The sequence below is a fragment of the Triturus cristatus genome, chromosome 5_2, assembly GCF_964204655.1.
Source record: "Triturus cristatus chromosome 5_2, aTriCri1.1, whole genome shotgun sequence".
Lineage (NCBI taxonomy): Eukaryota > Metazoa > Chordata > Amphibia > Caudata > Salamandridae > Triturus > Triturus cristatus.
The window spans coordinates 1,068,816,898-1,068,838,550 of NC_140588.1; the positions used below are offsets into that span (position 1 = coordinate 1,068,816,898).

The window sequence follows — 21,653 nt, forward strand, 5'->3', positions numbered from 1 at the left end:
ACCAGGGCCCTCCGCGCAGCGGACCAGCCCGCTGCGGACCTGTGCCCTGCCCGCTGCGGTCCTGGGCCCTGCGCACTTCGGACCTGGCCCCTTCACACTTCGAGCTGCGGACCTGGGCTCTGCCCGTTGCGGACCTGGGCTCTGCCCGCGCAGCAGACCTGGGCACTGCGGGCCTGGGCCCGGGGCCCTGCGCGCTGCGGAACCTGGGCCCGGGGCCCTGCGCGCTGCGGACCGGGGCCCTGCCCGCTTCGGTCCTGGGCCCTGCGCACTTCGGTCCTGCGCACTTCGGACCTAGCCCCTTCACACTTCGAGCTGCGGACCTGGGCTCTGCCCGTTGCGGACCTGGGCTCTGCCCGCGCAGCAGACCTGGGCACTGCGGGCCTGGGCCCGGGGCCCGGAGCAATGCGGAACCTGGGCCCGGGGCCCTGCGCGCTGCGGAACCTGGGCCCGGGGCCCTGCGCGCTGCGGACCGGGGCCCTGCGCGCTGCGGGCCTGGGCCCGGGGCCCTGCGCCCTTGGGACCTGGGCCCCCTGGCTGGCACTAGTAGCCTTTCCGAGTCCGCTGATGAGGCCAAATTGTCACGAACCTACAAGACCTGCTATACCATATAAACACTGCCAGTGTACTGTCTAGGGAAACTCGTGTAATTTGCTGTCGCGTAATTATCGAGATTACCACAGAATTACGCACAATTATGCCTAAACATGTGCATTGCATCTCGCACTCAAAAAATGACCCGCATGGTCTGTTTCAGTAAAAATGTAACGGATGTGTAATTTCAAGTTTTATCTCTGGTCGCCCGCATTCAAATCACTGCTGCTCGCATTTGAATTTGTAGTTATAACTCAAAAATAATTTGAACGGTCTAGTGCGGTTAAAAATCTATCTGAAATGCCGCTTATGTCGAGAAATTACCCCATCAGTACACCTCATGGTTACATTCCTCCCAAAAATAACGCGATGTTGGCTGCACCATCTCGGTAATTTCGTGTACATTTTGCGGTCCAAAATCCCTCCAATTATGCCGGCGTGATTTACGTTTCGCTCAGGCCTGGTGCTGTCCGGGTCTGCTGCAGGCCGCCTCCCCCTCTCGGTGCCTTTAGCACGGGGGGACTCGAGTGACGGGGCCGCCATGTCCTGCCTATAGTGATGGAAGTGCGGAGGGGCTGAGCCCCTGCCCTGAATGCGGGGCTTCGAAACATGGACCGCGCCCACGCCCACGCAGACGCGGCAGTACCGTGGGGTGCTCGGGTGCTGACTCGGCGCAGGAGGTGGGTGCGAGGCCTGGTCCGTCCAGATGCGTGTCCTGCCCTGCAGTCTCCACCGCTAGCCCCCGTTACAACCGCCTCCTTCCGCCTTTTTGGGAGCAGTGTGTGTACCGCGTTACAGCTCCTCTCCTGCTGCCCTCGCAGAGGCGCTACACGACGGCCCTTGTAATTTGGCATGTGGTCCGTCGGCCACGCTGCCGACTTTGGTGCCGGAAACCAGAGTTCAGCCTTGGGGTCGCGTCCACATCCTGTGATTCTGGGCAAATCACTTAATCTCCCCGTGCCTGAATGTGTAATGTAAATACGGTGCTCATGTAAAGCGCTCCAATACCTTCGGGTCGAGTTCGCGATATATATATATATATATATAACATTTATTACTGGTGGTCAAAGCTGAGGGCTCCTTCATGGGAAACATCCATTACCACGCGGGCATTGCATCGCAATGCCTTTACATCGCGGGTAATACAACGCAAGTCGTTACAACGACTTGCGCTGGGTGGCGCTCTAACCTTAGGAATACTATGATTTACTATTCCAACACCTTCCCTAATGCACGTAGGCTGGGGTTGGAATAGTACATCATACTATTCCTAAGTCCAGCGCCCTCCAACGCAAGTCGTTGTAACGACTTGTGTTGTAAAAACTGCGATGTAACATTTGATCGCGTTGTAACGTCGCATATTCCTCTTTCATTCAACTTGGGTCGCAGAGTTCGTGTTCTAATCCGGTCTCTCGAAAGGGGAAATGCTGATCACGAAAGGTTCACTCAGGAGGAGGTGGGAAAAGCATCCGAGCTCGGTGCCCGGTCGAGTTCTATCTTTTAATATGGTGTTCTTTAGAAGAGGGGGTTTAGAATCAACCCCCCAAAAATGTCCTACATAGCTCCTAGACCCTTTCCATCTCCAACAAACCCCTTCTGATGACGCACAAGAAAAGTGACTGCACGTGGCCTGGCCCTCCTGGGGGATGTGGGTGTTTCCAGTCAGTGCCCATCTGGGTAAGACCGGAAGTAGGCTGTATCCGGAATTCTGAGGGTGTTCAAGGTGGGCACGGCAGATATAAGACTCTTAAATAAATAAATCTGCTGTCCATCACCATAGCTACGGCCAGGCTGCAAGCCACAGTGAGTGGGGGCACCTTTGCGCGGCTGCAGGTGTTTGAGCACTGACACATTAATTCAATCAATCAATCAATCAGGGGAATTGTAAGCGCGTTACTCACCCGTGAGGGTCTCAAGGCCCTAAGAGGGGGTGGGGGGGATTACGCAGATCTGTTTAGCCGAAGAGCTAGGTCTTGAGGGTCTTCCTGAAGGTGTTCAGGGTGGGGGCGCGTCTGATGTCTGCTGGTAGCTCGTTCCAGGTCTTGGCAGCATTGTGAGAAGGATCTTCCGCCTCCTCTGGCTCTGTGGATGCGTGGGTTTCGGCCAGTGCGAGGCTGGAAGATTGGAGGTTTCTTTTTGGAACGTGGAAGTTGATTCGGTCGTTGAGGTATTTGGGTCCGTTGTTGTGTAGGCTTGGGTGAGGATCTTGAAAGTGACTCTTTTCTCCACAGGGAGCCAGTGGAGACTTTGTAGGTGTTGGCTGATATGTTCGTGCCGGGGGGTGCCGAGGACGAGTCTGGCGGCGGTGTTCTGCATCGTCTGGAGTTTGCGGAGTAGGGACTAGTTGATGCCGGCGTAGAGTGCGTTTCCATAGTCCAGTCTGCTGGTGATGTGTTAGGGTGACTGTCTTCCTTGAATGAGGGGGGATCCACTTGAAGGTCTTGCAGAGGATGCCGAGGGTGTTTAAGCAGCTGGATGCGACAGCGTTGACCTGTCGGTTCATGGTGAGTGAGGAGTCTAGTATGATGCCCAGGTTCTTGGCGTGGTCTGAGGAGGTAGGTGGGCTTCCGAGGGCGATCGGCCACCAGGTGCTGTCCCATGCTGAAGGAGTGGTTCCAAGGACGAGGACTTCTGTCTTCTCGGCGTTGAGTTTCAGGCAGCAGTTGGTCAACCAGACTGCGACGTCTTGCATCCCTTTCTGGAAGTTGAGTTTGGCAGTGGTGGGGTCTCGGGTGAGGGAGAGGATGAGTTGGGTGTCGTCAGCGTAGGATACAATGTTGAGGCCGGGTTGTCGGACGATGGCTGCGACAGGGGCCATGTAGATGTTGAAGAGGGTTCGGCCCAGTGTTGACCCCTGTGGGACTCCGCAGGTGGTTCTCGTGGGGTGGGGTCGGAGAGGAAGGGTGGTAGTCTGATTGTCTGGCTTCTTCCAGTGAGTAATGATCGTGTGCGGTGGGAGACTGTGTCGAAGCAGCTGACAGGTCGAGTAGGATGAGAGCTGCGGACTGGCCTTTGTCAAGGAGGGTGTGGATGTCGTCTGTGACGGCAAGTAGGGCGGTCTCGGTGCTGTGGTTGCTTCGGAATCTGGATTGGGATGGGTCGAGGATGGCATTCTATTCAATGAATCGTGTCCGTTCTCTGTTGACTGTTTTCTCTGCAACTTTGGCCGTGAAGAGGAGGAGTGAGATGGGATGATAGTTCTTGAGGTTGGTGGGGTCTGGTGTGGGCTTCTTGAGCAGGGGCCTGACTTCTGTGCGCTTCCAGTCGTCTGGAAAGGTGCCTGTTTTGAAGGTGGTGTTGATGGTGCGTTGCAGTTCGGGTATGATGGCGGCCACGGCTCCGTGGTAGATGTGAGGAGGGCAGGGGTCGGTGGATGCCTTTCATGGTCGAGGTGGTGTCTTTGGGGACCGAGAGGGGTCCTCGGCAAAGGGTGGCACTAATTGTTGGGGTCTGTAGAGCGCATGCGAGTGTCGGGCGCCAGGCAGGCAAGGCTACATGCAGGATTACTGAGTGTTTCACGCACACATTTGGCTGTAGAGTAGTTTACGGTGCCACCCGTGGTTGGCATGGATGGATGGTGCATGCAGTAGGCTTCTGTCCAGTACTGGCATGTCAGTGAGCACCCACCAAGAGCGAAGGGGGCACTAACGTTCTGGGGGCACGGACAGCCTTAAGAAGAGACCAAGCACTAGCCGAACCATCCAGAGAAGCAAATCGGAAAACAAATGTCTTAAATATGATGATGAATAAACAATGAAAACTGGTGTTTCAATAAAGTTCATACAATCGCATCACTACACTGAGTGACATTTATTCACAGTAATGCTACTTTAAACATTTAGGATTACCTCATGCCCTGATGACGCTGCCACAAGCTAGTAACATGTCAGCCTGTCATGTCCTTTATCTATGTTGCCTATAATATTGTTAAATGTGCAGCAAGATTATTTTATATGAACCATATGGAGGTGAGGCTTTGTAGAGCACAGATCCTGCTCTGAGGAACTTCAGTGTGCTCTTAAACTGGAGGAGTTCGGACAATGATAGAGTGAAGGAAAGCAATGGATTGGTCACGAATCACACCGTTTGGACACGTGGGGAAGCCGGGATTAGAATCCAGGATTGCATTTTGAGCAGTTTAGACACTGAAGGGTTACATCCTTCTCTCTTCCATTTAACACTATAACAGGGCCAGTTTTTAGCATGTGCCAGCTAAGCCCATGCCCAGGGCGCCGCCCTCCAGCCGGGCGCAGGAGGTCCCAGAGGCATTCTCCCTCCGACGTAGTTCCAGAGAAGTGTTTAAATATTGTCTGTCTGTCTCCTATGCTAACCAAATTTGCAACTCGTAGAGAGAATGGAAGAGGCCAAGTGGGAGGGGTGTGTATGTGGTTTTGCCCAGGGCGCTCTCCGAGCAGGGGCCGGCTCTGCTCCACCGGCCCAGGTCCCGGCTTTGTGTTCAGTTTTTCAATTAGTGTTACAACATGGAGTTGAAGACGAGGTGATCACACCTTAAATCAGGTACACAATATCTCTCTCTCCCATACAAATGTGTAATTTTCCTTTTTAGAATGTGTCCGCAGACGCTGCAGATCACACCTAGCAACAGGACAGGTGTCCTGAAAAAAAAGTAACATTATCCTGGAAAAAGCAAACACTCCTAGGGAAGGGCAGATCAAGTAGATCACGTGAAACAAAGGCAGGAACGACATGGAGCGCCGCCACTATTTTTGCACCCAATATTCTGAAAAAGATCCGTATTTCCTCATGAACAGTTAAGGACATGGATACAGGGCCCGAAACGGACCCGGTTCAATGTCCGTTTTAAATTACAGCCGGGTCTGAGACCCGGAGGGACCCGGCCCGCTTAAAGCCCCGAGTCAGCCATAACACACAGGTGTCAGTCACTCTAGCCTTTACTCACAGGATCCAACAGAGGGTTCAACCAATCTACCCTCGCCAGAAGGAGGGCCGCGCATCCAGCAGAGGGTTCAACCAATCTACCCTCGCCAGAAGGAGGGGCGTACATAACAATATGGGGGTCAGCCGTTCTCCACTGAGGTATAGTTCTTGTGGGGGGAGGCCTCAAGTTGCAGATGATGTTGGTCCTGGGGGGGGGGGGGTGACGAAGTGCAGATTTTGGCGTTCCTGCCAGTAAGGCAGTCTCCTTTGAGAGGGCGGGGTTGCTGCTCCAGGTGGGGAGGGAGTCTCCTTTGAGGTGTAGTGTTTGGAATTCTTCTTTGAGGTATTGCGGTTTCTGGAGGTGAGGGAGTATCCGTTGAGGTGTAGAGGTTGCTTTTCTGCGGGTAAGGGAGTCTCCACTGAGGTGTACGCCTCCTGGATGAGGGAGAGTTTAATATGTAGATGTTGTTGTTGTTACTGGAGATGAGGGAGACTTCCTTCAGGTGTAGATGTTGTTGGTCCTGGAGGTACAGTAGTCTCCTTTTGTGTGTAGTGATTGCTGGTCCAGGAGGGTAGGGAGTCTCTATTGATATGTAGAGGCTGCAGTTTCTGAGGTGCAGAAACTGCAGATGTTGGCGTTCCTAGAGATGAGGGAGTCTTTGTTTTTTTTTTTTTTTTTTTTTTTTTTAAAACCTTTATTCGTGCATCTTAAAAGAACAAATACGGGCCTACAACCGTCAGGCCGGCCACGATACAGTAAAGCACTGATACCCACATTACAGCCCCCGTGCATCAACGGTCAGGATTAACAACAGGTTATGAGTCACATACTGGAGATATCTTTGAAACCCGGGGAAGGAGAGGTGAAGGTTAATTTTAAGTTTTTGATGATTTTATCAGAGAAAAAAGTCAATGAAGGATAAGAGCAAAGGAGATTCGAGTCCGCAAGATAGCTTCACCACACGGGCGAGCAGCAACATCAGTAAGAACAACAATGGGAGTAAAATCTCAATCAGTGAGGCGGTGCAGAGATATATCAGGATAGTCACATGAGCAAGTACGCGCCCCTCCAGAGCCGCCCCCACTCGATCCACCCCACACCCGGACCCCGAATCGAAGAAAGTAGAGCACAGAGACATAAAAGAAAAAAGGCCCATAGAACTAATTGAGAACAGAGTATTACCCCCCCACCCTACACCAATGCGGAGGCTACGGCCTACCCCCCCCCCAGCATAGTGCCTGTCGCCCAATGAACCCGAAATATAGAGAAGAGAGAAAGTAGGAACAGAGTAAAGAAGGGAAGAAAACAGAAAAGAAGGTGGGGAGGAGCCCACTGGACACCAGAGCGCCCCGAACCATCAGCCAGTTATGGCCCCCACACACTGAGAGCCCTCTACTCCAAAAAACGGCATGCAAAGATACCATGGCACCACAGTTTAAGCGAAGGGATACAAGTCGCGACGAGTGCGCGCAAAACATACATACAGTTCCAGTCCCAGGCCAGCCCGTCCATAAACCATAGCGATAGAAGTCAGTCTAGCCCTGGCCCGATCGCGGGCTTGGGATTAAACCAGCTCCTGCGTGAAGGCCCCGTGTCCCGAGCAGACAAAGACAAGATGGCCGCTTGTGAGAGGATGGTGAAGTAGGATCACGAAATGGCCGCCGACCATCGATTGAGGTCCCTCGTTGCACCACATAAAATCCAAACCTGGCAAGTAAGGTACAGGAGTTCCACAAAAAGGCAGCAGTGGGCCACCGCGGACGGTCCCTCGAAGCCGTCAGGTATCGCTCAGCAGGATAGCCTCGCGAACGCGGTGAGGCAGGGAACAATGAAGCAGGCAGCCATGACCAGGGGGACAGTGTCCGCAGTTGAGGTGGAGAGCGGTGGACCCTGGGCGCCGGGAGCGCTAGACGAAGGCACCAGTGTAGCACAATCATACACCGCCGTTGCGTCCCCGCAAGAGGACAAGAGCACCGGGAGACCCACGCCCCGTGGATGACAAACAGTGCGCTCACGACCCGCAGCCGACAGTATGGGGTCAAACCGCTCACTCAGCGCCTGCAGGCCAGCGCACATCTGTAGTTGAAAGTCCCGCAGGACAGCCAGAACGGAGCCGCATGTCAGCGGAAGCTGGGCCCCAACATCGGCAGCAATCCGGGACGGCACTGTGGAGGTGGTGTCCGGAAGAGGGAGGGCGAAGTGGGCAGCGGGCGAGACCGGAGTATCACCCCCCAGCCGCGAGCAGGCACTCAGCGCCATGTTTTGCCGCTATACGTTGCAATGGCCAGGGGGGGGGGGTCGTGGCAAGGGGTCAATTCCCCTCAGGTCTACGCCGCAACAGGAAAGGCCGACAGTCGCTTCTCTTCTCGCCGGTCCCCCTCGCCGCTGGCTAGGCAATAGGCAAAGGGGGCAGCAGCCTCCCACAGCTCGGTCCTCAGAGCGGGGCAGGAGACCCACCGCACCGGGGCCCACCCCACAGCTCCAGCCCGTCAGGCACAGGGTGCAGAAGGTGTCCGGCCGTCTCTCCCCGGGCTCATCCGGCAACGATCCATGGTGCGAGGCGAGATCGGGACCGCGGGGCTCAGGTTAGCGCTAGCTGGTCCGGTAACTGCGGAGCTTCCAGGAGGCCGGCAAAGGCCATAAGGGCGCAGGGTTTCAGTGCCGAGGACAAAAGCACCCAGAACTCGGGCATCCGGGCGGGTTGAGACTCCGGGAAAGCAGCAGCGCGGTCAGCGCGTCTTCGCACACGGTGCACCTCGAGAATCGGCGAGGATGGGCATCAGGATAGTAGTCCGAGGCCACGGACCGACGGAGCCGGGCGCTCAAGCGTCTGCTCCGGTCGCCATCTTGGCTCCTCCCCCCCGAGGGAGTCTTTGTTGATATGTAGAGGCTGCAAGTCCTGGATGGGAGGGAGTTGTCACTGAAGTGCAGATATTTGAGTTCTGAGAGATGAGCGAGTCTTTGTTGATATCTAGAGGCTGCCGTGAGGCTGCAGTTCCTGAATGAGGGTGTCTTGCTTGCGGGGCATAGGTTGCTTTTTCAGGAAGTAGTCTTTACAGTTTCGAGGATGAGGGAGTCTCCAATGAGACCGTGGCTTCTTTAGTTAACATTTCTTCATGTAGGTGCTTTAAGGTTTAGAGGTGGGTGTTGCTATAGATAAGATGTTGGGTATTGAGCTGTAGAGGTAGCACACACTTCACATACATGTTGAGGTTGGTGTTGTAGAAGGTGAGCGTTATCTTGGTGCCCTCATGGGTCATTTGATAGCCTTATCTCTTCAGGGGTACCCTATGAGACTGGTTCCCATTCTTCGCTGTGAGTGGCCTCTGAGAGGTGACTGGAAATGTGCTGTTTGAGGTGTCTTCAGGATCCCAATATCACACAGATCAAGTCGTTCTTGGACATTCACGGACAGTCCCACTGCCTGACCTTAGAAGTGGAGTGTGAAGAGCTGCGCTCAGCCTGATGAGAATGAGCAGAAGTGTTGGCCGCGGAGGGCGGGTCAAAATGTGCCCAATCTCTTGGCTTTAAGGAGGATTTTATTTCTTGAGTCTACATGGTGTGCGTGCTCCAGGTACTCCACTTTTGACCACAGTTTAAATGTGTAGCTTCAGATGTCTGGTTACTAAATGAAGGTTGATAGTGATGTGCCGGCACCCTGCTCCGCCATCTTCCCAGTTTTACTCTAGTATTCCAGAGGAAGGTACTCTGCAGATTCTCCCTGCCTTGCCACCCGTGTCCACACAAGTTTTCTTTCTTCATATGTGGAGCAGTAAGGATTGCAGTCTTCTCGCCCACTCTTCAGTTTTGGGCTTCTTTTCCTGGAGTGGTGTTTCCCGGGCCCATTGATGCTCACATTTGAAATCTTGATTAGGTAATACAAACCTCCTCCCTGTGCTGTCCTGTTATCTGTGCACTTGTTGAATACTACAAGGCCCAGTGCTTGGAACTTTTCCATGGTCCTAGGCGGATTCTGTGGTTAGTGCTGAACATGGTTGATCTAATGCTGGTCTTCCATAAACAGTTTAAGGTAGTCACCATGACCTATGAGGATCAACTCTCAAAACCAAATAATGGGCACAATATCACCCCTCCCGGCGATATCTGACCAGGCTTTAAAGTGCCTGCCTAGAGATGATGGTTTGTTTTGGAAGTAGAAAGAATGAGGGCACGAGCTCATTACTTAATCCATTCTCTCCGTATAATCTCTACTTGACATGGACAGCTCTTCATGACTCCAGAATTCAGAGGGAGATGGTTCTCAAGACCTGCTGGCACTCCCCAACTCTCAAACTCCTACCATTAAGTTTATGGATACACTGTGGGGTCTTTAGAAGACTTCAGTTTGCAATTTGTCTGATGAACTGCAACGCCTTTACCAGATTTTTGGGATTCACATCTCCAGCGATTCACAAACCTGGGACAAGACTCAATAGCATTTGCAGTTTCATTGTTCATTAGAGACCTGCTGTTTGATCTTACGATGATGAGTACTGTTGTCTGAGTGTACTTAAGATGTCACATGCTTTGCTGACTGCATTGAGCTGATGCTCCACGTAGAGCTTGCTGCCGAAGGGAACACCCGGCTCCCTGACAGACGTTACTGTACCTGACGGGCGCCAAGAGGTGATTGCCCCCAGCGTGGTAGGTCTGCCGACTCTGCGGAGCTCAAGAGCAGGGTTTCTGTTTGATCTGACATTGAGTGGAGACAGTCGTAGTAATATCCCTGCCTTGTGTAATAGCAGCGGTTACTCTGCTTGGCTGTGTGAATGTGAGAGGCAGGAGTGTAATGAGGTGATGTCCTCATGGAGTCAGTTGATTAATGATCCTGACCAGCGGCGCATATAGGTGTTTTCCTGCGAGTACTGCGTGCGCCGAGCCTTGAAGGGATCCCACATGGTCCGAGGCAGTAATGATGACCCTTAAGTTTACTTTGCAGATGAACAACTTTGGCCTTCATAATTCTTTTCAGATTGAATTTAGGTGCTTCAATCTAGCACCTTGCACAGGTAGTCCCATTCTGTTCTGTGGAATGCTTATTAAGCATTAAGAGACGAGCACACCAGCAGGTACTTTAGAATGCTGGTGCCGGTGTTGACCATTAAGTTTCGGTGCCCAGCGCCACAAACCTCTGGTTTAAATTAAGCACTGGGCTGCTCATACGATGGACATGCAGGATTCAATAAGAGGAGTCTCCACAACTGTTGAAATGTGCAAGGGATCTGATAGGTCAACTCTGAGCACAAATACTGGTCAGCTTGACCTCTACTTGGTTCTAGGATCTCTCGTGGCCATGAAAGACCCTGTGTACTCCTACAGAGGAGCAGAAGACTAAGTCCCGGCTGTGCCGCAGCAGGCAAGGATGGAGTCTGGACCAGCCTGCTCTGCTGCTAGAAGCGCTGTACACTGTGCCCTTCAGGGAGAGCTCCGCGTACCTTAAGAGGGGACAATGGGCTGCACTCTACAGAGCAAAGGAGCCAAAGACCTCGCTGCCTGTGGGACTTGTGAGATCTGCGCTGCTCTAGAAGCGAGCGGTTGCCCAGCTTCTATAGGGGATGTAAAGTTGCACCGTCTCTGTACATCGCTCTGGGGAAGAGTGGTCTCTTTCAGTATTTATTATCGAGCCTATTTAGGTCATTGTGCACCACTTTTTGCTGAGCTTGTGGTCTGCACGGTTGGTCACCCCCTTCACTCCCCTTTTGTGACCATTTTCTTTACCAGACTTTGGGTGGGCTCTTCTGTCCACTTTGGGAGGGTTTATGGGGATCACACTAGACCAGAGCGGTTTCATGATAGGTGCACCCTACTTTGAACAGCAGCGCACATCTATACAAGCCAAGGATGCCTGGATGGGTGGCGTCTGAAACATACTACGATTGTGCATGTTTGCAAACACGTAAAACTAGCCCCACGGAAGTCCTTGCTTCTCATTTACCAATCTGGGCTCCAGGCTCACGAAGTCAGTCTGGTTCAGTAATCGCAAAGTTGAGAACTGATCGTGAATCGCTCCATAGGCCACCATTGGCCATAGACTGAACTTTAGAAAGAAATCTAGCACCTTGTACGTAGTCCTTACAATAAACAAGGGCTCTGCTCACTGGCTAGTAAGGAACTGGTGAGTTTTGGTTTTCCATTGAAGTGTAGACAGCGGTGCCCTTCGTTCACACGCAAGGGGCGGGATCACTGGAAGTAGTGAGTGCTGTTGTAAAGGGTGTCGCAGCTTTTGGCGTGTGACGCTGTATAGAAGTGCGGAGTGTGATGGTTGTTGCAGTTAGCTCTACTCCATGAATGTGCAGCTGGAGCAGCAGATGAGGGGCTCCGACAGAGTGAAAAGTAGAGTGTTGCCAACTGTAGGTGTCCTAAATATTTAAGAAAATATTAATTTGCATTTAAGACTGCAGTACAGGTAGAGATCAACTCTTATCAGACATGCAGTTTTCATATGAAATGTTATGAGGATACTTGTGTACATTTCATAGCTCACTACAGTGCCCAGTGGCAAAGGAGGAAAGGGCAGTCCTGAAGAATGAAACGCCTTTAGATAGCTGGATAGAGGTCTGCGTTGCATTCTTTGGAGCAGCGGTTCTTAACCCTTTGACTGCTGTGGATCTCTGCTGAATCATTACTGGCATCCAGTGACCCCCCCTTCAGTTACTATTAGAAACAAGGTACCCCAAAGGCTGTGCAATTTAGATGATTTGACTCTCAAAACAATACACAAAAATACAAGAACACATCAAGCAAGTGCTCAAATATTGAAATATTGTGTTTTAATTCACTATGAAATAAATGTAAAACGTTTGCACATTTTCAATTTTGCTTATTTTTTGTAATGTATCAATTTTAATATTTAATTTTATAAACCAGTCACGGGCTCTCTGAATAGTCCTTGTGGACCCCCAGGGATCTTCAGACCACAAGTTAAGAGTCACTGGTTTCTCTTCACTCAAGTGTTGAGCATGGCATCGCTGCAAGAGGGAGTCTCTGAAGTGCAGGGTTCATCGGTGATGAAGAACAGCCCTGCTGGGGGTGTCTTTGGTTCTAATGGAGTGGAGTGTTGCAGCAGCTGATGTGAATTTGCAGTAGGGGTTGCATATGAGATTCAGGAGCTGGGAACTCTCCAGTGGGGATAGGTGTAGAACACCATAGTGGTGCACATGACTTACTGTCCTGCTCCTTCAATCTGCAGTGCCAGTTTGCGATAAAGGATGTACCTGCGGAGACCTTGTACGACGTTCTGCACGACATCGAGTATCGCAAGAAGTGGGACATCAGCATGATAGAGACCAGCGACATTGCCCGCATCAGCGCCAACGCAGACGTTGGCTACTACTCCTGTGAGTACCATTGAGGGCAGTGGCAGCTCTGCTCAATGCCAGGACTCTCAAAAGCTCAGCAAAGCTCTCTTTCCCCTCTCCCAACCCCAGTGCTTGCCTCAGATCTCAAGACCATTATATTTAAAAGTGTGCGGCTCCTCATGGGAATGTTGTGATTCAATTTCAGTTCTCCTTTTGAATTGATTTTTTTTCTGTTTAGGGAAATGTCCGAAGCCCTTGAAGAATCGAGATGTGGTGACCCTGCGGTCCTGGCTGGTCCTGGACAAGCACTACATGATAATCAACTTCTCGGTCAAGCACCCAGTGAGTATCTATCAGCCGAGGGAAGGGACGGCATGGTGAGAGTAAGGGAAAGATAGACTGGAGAGACTGGTACTGTCCACATGAAGAGCAGTGGTTTAAACCAACATTTACACTAGCCTTTGCGACTTAAGTGACTCTGGCGTAGATGCTCCACCCAGCGTGTTTTCTCCACTCATTGGCCACAGGTCTGGAAACCATCGGAGAAGGTCCCCAAAGATTTAGTAGCTGTTTAGAGAACCAACTTGATTAGGTGTGTCTTCAAGACTGCTGAGTCCTCCTCTGTTACTTTCTTAACTTCTATTTCATTCTCAAACATATCCAAGATTAAACCGAAATGTGTCTCGGTATTCCGGCCCCACCATGGTGGTCCTACCTTGGATCATTTTACCGCTTCCGGTAGACATCGTCAATATTTCCCTTAACCGCTAAGCTTTGTAATCCGTGAGATGAATCCTTTTAAGTTTTATTTTTTTTGTGCTACAAATCGGCAAGATGTTAGATGGGCAGAAATCTAGCAATGCAGAAGTTTGCAAAAGAAGGAAGAATTGTCCATGTAGCTCGCAGGGCCACGTGCTCTCCTCCGGGTTAGGCTTTCATTGAAACTCTAAAAGAAATGCTGCGAAGTTCAGTCTTCACCTCTTAAAAACTAAAGTCTTCTGCTGCAACCTCAAGTGAGTCGCTCAACCTCCTGGATGGAAGCGGGTCGCTTCTGCCTGATGCGCACAGAGCTATGCTATGGTTTGTGCACTTGGTCTTCAGCTGTGGCATTATGCCTCCCACCACCTCTCGCCTCCTTCCTCCCCTTCAGGCCACGTCACACTTCCTGCGGACGGTGGGGGGCGTCATCCTTCACTGGCATTGGCTAAGACCCAGTGGGGAGGCCATATCCTACTGCAGACATGAGGCTGTCGACAGCCAGGAACTCTCAAGCGCCAAGACAGCTAGTGACTGTGAGGAATAGGGTGTTACAGGGTTCAGCACCTTTTTGTAACCTCTCCTGTGAGAGAAGGGACCACCATGCAGGTGCACAGAACGGGCCAAGACCCAAGTTTGATGACGTAAAGGGGGCAAGGCACGGGACAGATTAGCAAGGAAAACGGATCCAGCTAACTCTGATTGAGATACGTCTGAGGCACGAGAAAAGTGAAACTGAGGATGGGAGGTGGTGACTTTAGCACACAGCAGATGAGGGAGGTGGTGATCTTAGCATAAATGCAGATGAGGGAGGTGGTGATCTTAGAACAGAGAAGATGGGGGGGGGGGGGGGAGGCTGTGACACCTGGAACGCAACAACCTCCTGGACCCCTCTCAATCTGGATTCAAAGCAACCACAGCAGAGCGTGCGCCCTGATCACAGCCTCCGATGACATCAGAGCCCTCCTGAACCATTGCGAAATGTTAGCCCTCATCCTCCTGGATCCAACAGCTGCCTTCGACACTGTCTGTCATCACATCTTGATCAACAGACTTCACTACATCGAAATCCAGGGAGACGCCCCCAAATGGATCGCATCATACCTCGCTGGAAGAACCTCGGGAATCAGTCTCCCACCGTTCAACTCGGAACCCAAGAAGATCATCTGCGGCATCCCCCAAGCATTCTCCCTCAGCCCCACACTCTTCAACATGACCCCCCCGGCCAGCACTGTCAGAACACACGATTCAACATCATCTCCTACGCTGATGACACCCGGCTCATTATCATCGCTGTCAGAAGAACCCCCCAGACCTAACTTCCACAGATGTATGAGGAACGTCGCTGACTGAAAGAAGGACAACTGTCTCAATCTCTACACAGCCAAGATAGAAGTCCTCCTCATTGGGAACAGCACCTCCATGGAATGACGCATGGTGGCCTGCTGAACTCAGCCCGTCCCCCGCCCACAACCTCCGCATCATTTTGGACAACATGCTTTTCCTGAAGAAACAGGTAAACGCATTCACATCTGCCTGCTTCCACACCCTGAACATGCTCCGCAAGATCTTCAGGTGGTTCCCAGTCAACACCAGAAGGCCCGTCACGCAGGCTACGGGAACACTCTTTACGTAGGAATAAATGCACGCTTCTTGAAGATCCTACAGACCATACAAAACACAGCGGCCACTCAACATCAACCTTCTTAGACGTATCCCATCACACTCCTCCTCCGAAGGTACACTGGCTCCCGAGCCAGAAAAGATGCCAGGTCAAGATGTTGACCCACGCTTACAAAGCCCTGCACTACTAAGGACCCGCTTACATCAACAAACAATTGACCTTCCATCAACCAACCAGACACCTGTGATCGCCTCCCTCTTGCTCATAGAGATCCCCCGGAGCTGCCGAAGCAACAGCGGAGGATGCTCATTCTCACACCTGGCAGCCAAAGCCTGCAATGGCCTTCATCTCCACCTCAGGACCACCCCTTTGCCCCAGCAGTTCAGGGAAGGAGTCAAGACCTGGCTGTTTGAATGACTAGATCGCAACGAAGAAAGCAGCTACTCAAGCGCCTTGAACCCTGATGGGTGATTTGGCCTGCTTTACAAATCCTTGATTGATTAATTGGCCTTAGCACATAGAAGATGAGGGAGACTGTGATCTTAGCACATAGCTAATGGGGGACGTGATTTTAGCACATAGCTGATGGAGGAGGCGGTGACCTTAGCATATAGCTGATGGGGGAGGCGGTGACCTTAGCATATAGCTGATGGGGGAGGCGGTGACCTTAGCATATAGCTGATGGGGGAGGCGGTGACCTTAGCATATAGCTGATGGGGGAGGCGGTGACCTTAGCATATAGCTGATGGGGGAGGCGGTGACCTTAGCATATAGCTGATGGGGGAGGCGGTGACCTTAGCATATAGCTGATGGGGGAGGCGGTGACCTAAGCATATAGCTGATGGGGGAGGCGGTGACCTAAGCATATAGCTGATGGGGGAGGCGGTGACCTTAGCATATAGCTGATGGGGGAGGCGGTGACCTTAGCATATAGCTGATGGGGGAGGCGGTGACCTTGGCCTATAGCTGATGAGGAAGGCAGCGACCTTAGCCTATAGCTGATGAGGAAGGCAGCGACCTTAGCCTATAGCTGATGAGGAAAGCGAGGAATACGGCGTGAAGGGACAGTTATACTTCGAGAATTTTACATAGAATTACGCTTGGATACAAGCTAGTGGATCCAGCGTTAAATACTTTGTGGGTGTGAAAGGCGATATGGCGCTTCAAACAAGATTCCACCAAAAATTATTTAGTATGATTAGAAATCACCAGCGGTGCTATCAATATAGGGAACAACACCCAAATCCCCAAAAGCTCAATCATAGATTGATGTAAACAATATTATTGATGCACGCGCTAAAAATTAGACCATGTATTAACAATAGGAAGAAATTATCCAATAGAGACTTCTGTTCTTCTTGTTTATTCACAAGAGTCTTCCACTCCCAACGCGTTTCGTCGTTTGAAGGGATTAACCCATACGACTTCCTCAGGGCTGGAAGCAACACAAATGTCAATTGTTGAAAATTATAATAATTCATATCATACAGATACATGCCCCAAAATTGTGGACTGGTGCAGAGGAATCAAAGGTGCTAAATAATACTGGTCATGTACAAACAAGTGCTCCGTGAGTATACATGTGTATGAAAGTTAACTGCTAGCAATGTCCTCCGAAAATTGAAAAAGGTGCGTAACCCTAAAAGTGATATTCACAAATTAAGTATAGAGAACTAAATTAAAGCTGACCACAAACACACAGGTTGATAAATGTCTATTCTTACCTTAATTTTGATTTCCAATAGTAATATTTATTCTGTTACGTTGGCAATTCAAAGGAATATAGTTATGAGCAAACCAAGGGATATCTGGCCTGAATTCACGACCACCTGAAAGAACGTTTTATACCAAATTATATCAATAAACTAGTCACAAAACCGCCAATTTAACAACGAGCTAATACGCATTCCCCATTTGCCAACGTAACAGAATAAATATTACTATTGGATATCAAAATTAAGGTAGCAGTTATACAAGACATTGGAAGGTATTGATATTTGTCTCCAGTAATTTTAATAGCGCATTGATTTGCTTTGCCTCATGTGTGACGCAGTTAGTAATTGCGCATAATTTGTACTGTTACAGGTTTTCATTTTTTCAGGAAGAGAGGTACAGATTTACTTATCTGTATGTTCGTTTGACGCACAGAGCATGTTACTCACTAGGGTTGGCGAGTGAATCAATATTTGGTAATAATTCATGTTGTCACAGGAATATAATTTTGATTATAGAGTTTTTTTAGACAGTGATCCTTACCATATATGTTGATTAGTTAATAACTTTCATACACATGTATACTCACGGAGCACTTGTTTGTACATGCCCAGTATTATCTAGTGGATCCAGCGCACTGAAAATTACTACTGTATTCGACAGCATATACCCACGCCGAAGTTTCGTGTGGGTCGGAATTCTCACCACACGCGAACGGTATAAAGAGAAGCTATTAAGCCTTGAGAAAGTCGCATGTCTATAGAACAAGAAGCGACGAAACACGTGTTGGCTTTGGGATTTCATACAGTCACAAGATTAAATGACCTAAAGGACTCATCAAAAGAATTAAAGACAGAAGATTCCAAGAAATGTGCCTTGTGCTTTGAATTTTGTTTTGTTACACTTATTCGGTTACGATTCTAAAACTTTGTTAATCAACGTTGAAATGTATGTGTGCTAAGGAATTGTGCTAGACCTTCGCCTGTAGCTGATGAGGCAGTGACCTTCGCCTGTAGCTGATGAGGCAGTGACCTTCGCCTGTAGCTGATGAGGCAGTGACCTTCGCCTGTAGCTGATGAGGCAGTGACCTTCGCCTGTAGCTGATGAGGCAGTGACCTTCGCCTGTAGCTGATGAGGCAGTGACCTTCGCCTGTAGCTGATGAGGCAGGCTACGACTTTAGCATGTAGTTGGAGAGAGGCTGCGACTTTAGCATATAGCTGATGAGGGAGGCTGCGACTTTAGCATATAGCTGATGAGGGAGGCAGAGATCTTATCCTATAGTTGATGAGGGAGGCGGTGACCTTAGCCTGTAGCTGATGGGGGAGGCAGTGACCTTCGCCTGTAGCTGATGAGGCAGGCTACGACTTTAGCATGTAGTTGGAGAGAGGCTGCGACTTTAGCATATAGCTGATGAGGGAGGCTGCGACTTTAGCATATAGCTGATGAGGGAGGCAGAGATCTTATCCTATAGTTGATGAGGGAGGCGGTGACCTTAGCCTGTAGCTGATGGGGGAGGCAGTGACCTTAGCCTATAGCTGACGAGGGAGGCGTGACATTATCCTATAGCTGATGAGCGGCATCCTTGAAACCGGATTGGTGTGGGGTTCGGCCACAAGATGAATTTGAAAGAGTGACAAGAGGCACAGGATGAGTGAGGCGAGCCCCTGGCAAACGGAGGAGGAGACGGGGTTTGGGTACAATACAGATGAAAAGAAAGCGAGACACCAGGAGAATGAGTGGGGAACGACAGACACCAGGTGATAGTGGAGAGAGGAGCACAAGACTGAGGAGAGAGGTGCAGAGGAGGCATTAAGGGGCTGAGTCATTGAGGAGTGGAGAAAGCGGCGTACAGGTGAGTGTGTGGGGGGGGGGTGAAACCGGGTGGATGAGAGAGGGGACCGGGGCGTGGAGTGGACGCGGTGAGGGTGGAAAGGACTGCTGCTCGGGGTGGATGAGAGAGGGGTACCAGGGCGCAGAGTGGACGCGGTGAGGGTGGAGGGTGGAGAGGACTGCTGGGGAGGGTGAATGAGAGAGGGGACCGGGGGGCGTAGTGGACGTGGTGAGGGTGGAGAGAACCGCTGCTCAGGGTGGATGAGAGGGAACCAGGGTGCAGAGTGGATGCGGTGAGTGTGGAGAGGATCGCTGTTCAGGGTGGATTAAAGAGGGGACCGGGATGCGACAGATGAGAGGGAAGGCTGAAGCCCAGACGGAGGTGGGAGACCACCGGGTCATGCTTGTTGAAAGGAGTCCAGGGACATCTCTAGGATTCTGGGGGCCCAGAGCCCCGAAAAAGTCTCGTTTGCGATCCAGTTTCTGCTCTTTCATCCATCTTTGGCCAGATCACTGACCGCCCACAGCCACACTCACCCAAATTCAAAATGTGTTTACATCTGTTCTTCAGGGATACTAGTGTGTGTTTTCTACACTGTAAAACTGCCTCAGCTCACTAATATTACTGCAAATAATCCGCATTTGTAGGGTTGTTTGGTAACCAACCTCTCTACCCTTTGAAGCACTACCCAATTTTAGTGTTTGTTAACTTTGCCTAAATATTTAGTAGTGCGCCCAAGTCTAGACCTGGTTACCAATAGTGTTTGTTGAGGACAATTCTTAATTGGGATGGCCACGATGGTGCCAAAAAGAGACATTGCCTGTAAATTGAAGCTGACAAATACACCGATGATAACCGAATGGAGGAAAGAGATGGACTGGTGTGCCGCTAACGAGGAACCCATTTATGCTGCAAGGAGTTCCCCTCGTGAGCACTAACAAATATGGGGGAAAAGGCTGGGTTGTTATGGACCGCGGGCTTGTGCATTAATCACTCAGCGAGTATTCCTGGGTGAGTTGTCGGCTAGGGGTGAGAATTTGGCAGTGCCATAGTTTATGTTGTATTTCATGCATTTCTTGTAATCTGTACAATTGGTCATGTATGTTCTGACGAAGAGGTCCAAGGTCATGGCTTGGCGGGTGGGATGAGCAGCGCCCATTGAGGTCAGGCTCACATTGTGCATTGAGTGCAGATGACCTTGACTTTCGGCTGTGAGGAGGGTACAACAGCTTAACTCAATGTGTGCTTTATTGACTCCATAGGACTACCCTCCCCGAAGGGATCGTGTTCGTGCCGTTTCCCTCCTGGCCGGCTATCTCGTCACCTCAACCGGTCCCAACAGCTGTATTCTGACATACTTGGCTCAGGTGGACCCCAAAGGTAAGGCATGGAAAGTGTTTGTCTGCATCCAGGGATTTGCCTTTCTAGTAGTTTGTTTTTGGGGTTTAGGAGGGTGATTAATGTATCTGGTGATTGTTCTTGCCCTCCAGCATCTTAGTACCACACATAACCCCTTCACATTGAACATCAAGCAGGCACCTTTGTGGTAAGGACTGCTCATCAGGGTTGACCTGGGTGAAGGTTCATCTTGCTCATCAAAGACCTGACAAAGGAGCACGGTCTTCAGCATCCTCAGCTTCGCCGTTGTCATTCTGAATTCAAGGACTGAGGGAGTGCGGTGCCTCCAATCCCTCACATAGGAGTACTAAACCCTGGTGCAGTTGGTAGTAATACTTTTTCATGCGGTTGGCATCTGATCTCCTGTGGTGGGTGAGCGATATGCTTTGTGTACTTAGCGGAGTCCCCAATGGCACCATTTGCTAAAGGGTGTGTGCCCCATATTGGTGTGTAGTGAGAAGGCAACTCCAACTTTGAAATGCTACGAATCTGCATCGTGTGTAGAGCAAGTTGTTTTAAGAAGGTTCCCCAAGCCTTAGAACATCACGGATCACGTGCCAGGGAGTGTGCTGTATAAGCAAGTGCTTCCATGAAATCAATACAACTTTAGAGATGTGGAGACCTTTCAAGTGGGTTCCTGCTTCAGCCCAAGTCATCGGCAAGCCCTTTGGGCTCTATAGCGTTGATGTTGGTTCATCAGGGCTCCGTGGATATGTTTTAAGAGGCCAACGTCCACTGAAGCACACCTCGGACCCTCTTTCGACAGCAAGCCATTGCCGGGTTCACTACAACCAGGTTGGTTGAAAAGCCTGCTGCGGGGCCTCAGGACACATCGAAGGGGGCTCAGACATGTACCGGCAGTCTAGGACCTCTTCTCATTGGTGATCTGGGGGGCTCAGACATGTACCGGCAGTCTAGGACCTCTTCTCATTGGTGATCTGGGGGGCTCAGACATGTACCAGCAATCTAGGACCTCTTCTCATTGGTGATCTGGGGGCTCAGACATGTACCGGCAATCTAGGACCTCTTCTCGCTGGTGATCTGGGGGGGCTCAGACATGTACCAGCAATCTAGGACCTCTTCTCATTGGTGATCTGGGGGGCTCAGACATGTACCGGCAATCTAGGACCTCTTCTCATTGGTGATCTGGGGGCTCAGACATGTACCGGCAATCTAGGACCTCTTCTCGCTGGTGATCTAGGGGGCTCAGACATGTACCAGCAATCTAGGACCTCTTCTCATTGGTGATCTGGGGGGCTCAGACATGTACCAGCAATCTAGGACCTCTTCTCACTGGTGATCTAGGGGGCTCAGACATGTACCAGCAATCTAGGACCTCTTCTCATTGGTGATCTGGGGGGCTCAGACATGTACCAGCAATCTAGGACCTCTTCTCACTGGTGATCTGGGGGGGGCTCAGACATGTACCGGCAATCTAGGACCTCTTCTCATTGGTGATCTGGGGGCTCAGACATGTACCGGCAATCTAGGACCTCTTCTCATTGGTGATCTGGGGGCTCAGACATGTACCGGCAATCTAG

General features: G+C 50.9%; 1 protein-coding gene across 2 annotated transcripts in view; it reads left to right on the plus strand.

Moving 5' to 3' along the window:
- Positions 1-21,653, plus strand: part of LOC146829681 (START domain-containing protein 10-like) — a 138,882-nt gene that overhangs the window by 94,411 nt on the left and 22,818 nt on the right. For both annotated transcript variants that reach the window (XM_085608361.1, XM_085608362.1), the window contains 3 exons: positions 12,681-12,828; positions 13,028-13,131; positions 19,977-20,094. In XM_085608361.1, the coding sequence (XP_085464487.1) occupies positions 12,681-12,828; positions 13,028-13,131; positions 19,977-20,094 (370 nt within the window). The remainder of the gene's footprint in view (positions 1-12,680; positions 12,829-13,027; positions 13,132-19,976; positions 20,095-21,653) is intronic.